The sequence below is a fragment of the Capsicum annuum genome, chromosome 5 (genome assembly GCF_002878395.1).
Source record: "Capsicum annuum cultivar UCD-10X-F1 chromosome 5, UCD10Xv1.1, whole genome shotgun sequence".
In the NCBI taxonomy this organism is placed as follows: Eukaryota; Viridiplantae; Streptophyta; class Magnoliopsida; order Solanales; family Solanaceae; genus Capsicum; species Capsicum annuum.
The window spans coordinates 12,100,738-12,107,121 of record NC_061115.1 but is presented as its reverse complement, the minus strand read 5'-3'; the positions used below and the strand labels follow the sequence as shown (position 1 = coordinate 12,107,121).

The 6,384-nt window shown below is 35.9% G+C and overlaps 1 protein-coding gene across 1 annotated transcript in view; it reads right to left on the bottom strand.

Moving 5' to 3' along the window:
• The window catches only part of LOC107870349 (mediator of RNA polymerase II transcription subunit 15a-like), a 28,112-nt gene extending 23,767 nt beyond the window's left edge, over window positions 1-4,345 (bottom strand). The window contains exon 1 of the mRNA XM_016716841.2: window positions 4,247-4,345. Within this exon, the coding sequence (XP_016572327.1) occupies window positions 4,247-4,311 (65 nt within the window). The 5' untranslated portion in view covers window positions 4,312-4,345. The remainder of the gene's footprint in view (window positions 1-4,246) is intronic.
• Between the last annotated feature and the right edge of the window lie 2,039 nt (window positions 4,346-6,384).

Here is a 6,384-nt window from a genome sequence, read left to right as displayed (position 1 = left end):
TAGAATGGTACTTATTTCAAAACAGACTAAAATTGAGCATAAAGACAGCTTAGGTGGTTCTCCGAAGAAGACACTAGTTCAGACAACTCATTGCTCAAAACCGTGATTTGCCAATTTGGGTATATTATTGTACGTTGGCCTAGTGCCCTGTGGTGTATCAGACTCAGACACTCCAACCCTTACGGGACACTTGGGTTGGGAGCTTCCCCGCTGAGTCAATGGTGGATTTCATATAGCTCGTGGAATATCAGACTTGTAGGAGAGTGCCACCTAACTCAGAAGTAATACAAAGATCAAAAATTGCATTGACAGAAAAGTTTTATGATTATCAAAAATGCTCATGTGTTTTGAAATGATATCTTTCATGATGATTATGACAATCTCTCAACTATCTTTCATAGTGGCGCTTGCTTTAAGCCATTGAGTGTCTCTTCTAACCTTTAAACATTATATTCTTTACCATTAACTACAAAACCTTCAGGTTGTGATACATAAACTTTCTCTTCCAAATCACCATTTAAAAAGGTGGATTTAACATCAAATTGGTACACTGGCCAATTTAATTTAGCAGCCAAGGCTAAAAGAGTTCTCACAGTTTCAAAGTAGGCAACATGAAAAAAAGTTTTGTCGAAGTAGATACCTTGTTGTTGAGAATAACCCTTTGCGATGAGCCTTGACTTGTGTCGTTGAATGTTTCCATCTGCATGATATTTGGTTCTAAACACCCATTTGAGCCCAATTGTTTTCTTTCCTTTGGGAAAATTTACCAAGTTTAATTCTTTTGAATAGCTAACAGCTCCTCTTCCATAGCTTTGCACCATTTATCATCTCCTTCGGCATCTTTAAAGAAAATAGGATCTGAAACAAGTAAAGCAAAAGTACAAGATGTATTGTCAGCATATCTGGGATTTGGTTTCCTATCCCTTGTTGATCTTCTGAATGGGGTTGACTCGGTTAAAGGTTCTTCCAATATTGGAGAAGTTGTTGGTGCAATTGATGAGATTGTCGATTGGACATGCCAAAAAAGGATCTGCCACACTCTCTTGATCAGCAATATCATCAGAAGGCAACGATTGAATATTTGAACTTTTATTTTCTGAATTAAAGTTCCATCATGCATTTTCATTAAAAATAACATTTCTATTGACCGTAATTTTGCCACTCATAGGATTATATAGCTTATAAGCCTTGGATTTTATATTATATCCAACAAAGATATATTTTTTATATTTTTCATCAATCTTATGTTGATCTTGTGAATTTACCAAAGCATAAGCTATACAACCCAAGACACGTGACTTACCTTGGGCTTGTTACCTCTCCAAGTTTTATATGCCATTTGATTATAAACTGCCTTGGTGGGGAAAATATTCAGCAAATAGACAGCAGTGACAACAACTTCAGCCCAAAAACATTTTGGTACACTTCTACCTTCCATTATGCTTCTGCCCATCTAAAAAATTGTGCGGTTCTTTCGTTCAGCTACACCATTCTGCTCCCGTGTATAAGGTGTTGTGAGCTCCCGATGTATTTCATTTTCTTCACAAAAGGAGCTGAATTCTTTTGACATAAACTCATCACCTCTATCTGTCCGAAGAACTTTGAGTCTACATCCATTTTGCCTCTCAACAAAAGATTTCAATTTCTTGTAATTGTCAAATGTTTCAGATTTAAATTTCAAGAAATATATCCAACTCATACGACTATAGTCATTAGTAAAAAGAAAAAAGTATCGACTTTCCCCTAAGGACTCAACACTCATAGGACCACAAAAATCAGCATATACTAACTCAAGACAAACAGAAGCTCTCCAAGACTTGCCTACAGGAAAAACCTTTTTACTTTGTTTTCCATTAACAGAACTTCCACAAAAATCAAGATTCTCAACTTTTGACAACACAAAAAACATTTCCTTTAGGCTCAATAACTTCCACCCATTAACATTTAAATGCCCATAACGCAGATGTCATAGTCTAGTTTCATTATCACCACTAGCTACCATAGCACATTTCTCGACCATTGAAACTTCTAAAGGAAATATTTTATTGTTAGTCATTGGAAATTTAGCAATGGTTTTCTCAGATTTCTTATTTTTAATAGTCCAAATACCATCGTCAAAATAAATTGAGTATCCACTAATCATTAATTGTCCAATGCTAAGCAAATTATGAGATAGACTAGGAACAAACATGACATATTCTAAAATCTTAGCATTACGTTGGATGGTCATAATGTTAATAGTATATTTGCCTTCATCCTGAATCTTCTTATTGTCTCCTATCCTTACGTCTGACTTTTTGGACTCATCGAGCTCCTTGAACAGAGATCTTGTTCCATACATATGGTTGGAACATCCGCTGTCCAAAATCCAAACATCGCTAGGAGTCTCTTTTTCACAATAAAGGGCCATGAACAACTTACTTTCATCATCATTTTCCTCCACAAAACTTGCTTGGCTATTTTCATCCCTCTGCGTTTGCCAGCAATAAGCTTCTTTATGACCTGATTTTCTGCAGTAGTTGCACAGAAACGGTCTGTTCGGCTTCTCTTCATTTGATCCTCCTATATCTCGATTTCTTCCTTGGACTTTTCCTCGAAAGCCACCTCTGCGTTGGCCAGGATTTGCAAAGTTTTCTAGCTTATCTTTTTAATGAGTGGACTCCCCCTTCACCTGAGATGCCTTCTCTTCATTTTTTTTCTTATGACCTTAGGAGCCTCTTCATAGGCTTGTAAAGAACTCATTAGTTCAAAAAAATTATAATCAGATAAGATAAGCTATGATATTCCTCTATCGCAACAACAACATGTTCAAACTTTGGAGTAAGACTCCTTAAAACTTTTGCTACAATAGTTTCTTCAAATATATCTTCACCATAAGACTTCATTTGATTAACAAGAGAAAAAACTCTAGACAAAAAGTTTGAATAGATTCATTACTTTTCATAGAAAGAGTTTCAAAGTCATGACGGTAAGTCTGCAATTTTACCGTAATAACCTTAGCTGAACCTTGAAATTCTTTCTTCAAAATCGTCCATGCCTCCGAAGACATAGTTGTTGTTGTAATTCTTGCAAAAAAATTGTGTTATGGACTGCTTGTTGAATCAGGAACAACGCTTTGGCATCGTTCTTTTTTATCCCTTTCAATGTGTATGCCTCTTCGTCATATCCTGCTTGATCCACAAAGACCGCTTCCACCAGCTCCCATGATACCAAACGGTATCTACTACACCAAAACAGTCTACAAATAGTCACAGTAACACGCCTAAACCCGCAACAATAAGACAACAATGTGATACAGGAAGCAAACACAAACTTCAAATAATAAAAGGATAGGTAACTTGACACAAAGAGAACTCATTAGATAGCAACTAAAGAATGTATCAAACTCTAAAACCTCTACAAAACAAGTTAACAAGCACCAAGTTCTTACACAAACCCAAGAGGAACCCGCCCTCACATATCAAGGCGTATACTCCCTTGGGTGAGTTCTCAACAAGCTCAACCGCGTCCATTTTCATAAATGCGCCTTGAAGTCTTGTAGTTGTCGAGCTTGGCTTCTAGTAAATGGTCTCGAGCCCATGACACCCGTATCATCCCAAAGTCCTTGTGATTTAAAAAGAGTTTTCATTTTGATACTCCAAAACTCATACTTTTCACCAGTAAAAATTAGCTTGAATGGTTGCGAAACCTCACGATTCACTGTCATTTTTCTTTTGCTCTCACACTTCTCTTTCGTTCCACTCAAATACTCAATTGATATAAGCCTCCCGATTCACTCACTTTCAAAAAGAAACCGGACGCTGATACCAAATTTGTCGGAAAGAAAAAGGAAATCTAAAGAGAAAGTGAACAGAAAGTAGAGCAAAAGAGAAGATAAAAACAACTGATTGTTTGTATTTTGTGATGCACAATGAAAGTAAAGAGAATTGCCTATAAATGGGCTCACAATAAAATTGGAAAATACTAAAATCTAGGTCCACTAACACACTAATTACTGATTGCCTACTAATTTGTAACACTATCTAAAATTTGCTAGAATAAAACAAACTAACTACCAATTTCCTGAAGACTTGGTCAAGCATTTTTTGAATCATTTCTCAACACCCCCTACCCCACCACAACACTAAAATATTTTTTACTGGTATAGCATACCGAAGTACACACAAGAAAAAAAAGGTAATAAACCACTTATAAACCAAATTTCCATATCCAAAATCTGCAAAAAAAAAAAAAAAAAAAAAATTACATCTTGTTGACAATCCTTTGACGAGAATGAGACAGAAATTGAGTCCGCCAGTCACCGAAATCCATAGCTCCGGCGGAAGAACGAAACTGAAAAAAGCAGTGTGATGCACCGAAATTGTATGTTACTAAATTTTGAAAGAGAATTGCGAATATATAAGAGCAAAATTGAGTGTATACGAAATTTCCAAAGGTGCAAATATGTCATTTCACCTTTAAATTTTAATTTTCCATTTTTCATATGAAGTAAATATTTACATCCAAATATTTACTTTTTCCCCGAAATGTTTACTACCATATTTAAGTATCATAATTCTACGTGTTTTATCTCTAAACGAATTAAATATAACTAAATATTTATTAATGCGGACCTCGACATTGAAATCAAGTATTTGTATACAATTACTTCTAGATGGGATAGGCTGACAACTTTATTTGTTGGTAAAATTTCGTCCACCTGACATATGTAATGTCTATATGAGTTGATTCTTTTTTTTTTTAATTTTTTTAATTAATTCCTTTAAAACTCTAAGCTCTTACCCATCAATTTTGTTTTCTCTATTGTATATTTTTTTCATCCCTCTCCTTCCTCATTTATCATCATATTTCTTCTTTTGTTCTTCAAATCTTATTTGAATTAGTAAACGGATCTCCGATGGAGATAATTGACATCATAAATTTATCCAAATTCAATAAAGAACCACGTCTGAGAACTAATTTTGTTTACTATAACTTGTAATTTTTTCCCAAAAATACTAACTCGTGACTTTTAACATAACAATTTATTAAGTTGTCATGGTGAAATTATTTGTTCATGTGAAGTAAATGCCACTTTGTATACCTTTATTACATAAAATGGAGTCCACGTCAGCTAAAAAGATTGACAAAAGGTGTCATGTCAGTTAAAAAGGTTGACAAAAGCACGCTAAAATTCAGTTAGGGAGGTAATCGTGAAATTGGAGTGTGTCGTAGCAAATTTGGTCATAGTTTAGGAGGTACTAGATGCTTTGCTCAAAAGAAAAAAAATAATACGCACACCAGCAAATATTAATCAAGACATGTTTCAATAAACAGTTGTAACAATTTAAGTAAGAAACCCGCACAAAAAGGAGCACTCCCCTTTTTAAGTACCTGGGAATACCTTTAACAACTAAAAAACAGTCCCTCACCCAATGGAAACCATTGAGTACCAAGATTGTTGCAAGAATTTCATCTTCGACTCCGGAAAAGCTCTCATATGGTGGGATGGTTCAACTAGTACAAACTGTGTTATTCAGTATACAAGCCTACTAGTCATATGTTGAGTCCTTAGTTTTGATGGTGTGACAAATTGCATGTTTGGACCTGTTTTCTGAAGATTAGGTGATGACTGAAGCTACCACTACTTAGAAAACAAGTTGGGCTTACCTATCACTATCACATTCAACCCCATAGCAGGATGAAAGTACAGAAAGTTGGTGAAAAGTTGTTGCAACGTTTTTGTCTCAGCCAATGGGATCATGTCTAGGTTTTCTTGTGGCATACTATATATTGCTCATGCTCTTCAACAAGAAAACAAGGCTTTCACATACTTACAACAAAATATCTCTCCTGAAGCTTAAATCAAAAGACTCCTTTGGCAACAAGGAACTAATAGCTCATCAAGTTGTATTTTATTTCCTTTGTTTGTATTTGAGTCTTTCTAATGTGTTCGTAAACGTTTGCCTACTGTTGCTTGTATGATTGTTAGTAGTTTTTTATGTCTTCGTGTAATAGAGTTATTACTAGGAGATAAGGATTAGGAGTTTAATTATCACGGCCCGATCAGGGGCCTTAGCTGCAACGGGCATTCCGAACTGCAAAGGCCCGAGATATCTCTTAGCCCAATCCACTAGTGATATTGTCTGCTCTGGGTCTAGACCTGCACGGCTTTAAAATGCGTCACTAGGGAGTAAGGCTTGCTTACTTATATACCCAGTATCCCTCCTATGTTTTGCCGATGTAGGACTCCTTATCCTAAGTTAGGGTGTTACTCAGTTTAAACTCTGGCCCACAGAGTTGCCTAAACTCAGTTTGAACTCTGGCCCACATCGGCAGGGCTAACATAAGAGCATCTCTGATACCATTCTTATCACGACCTGAGCCGAGGCTCTGGTCGCTATG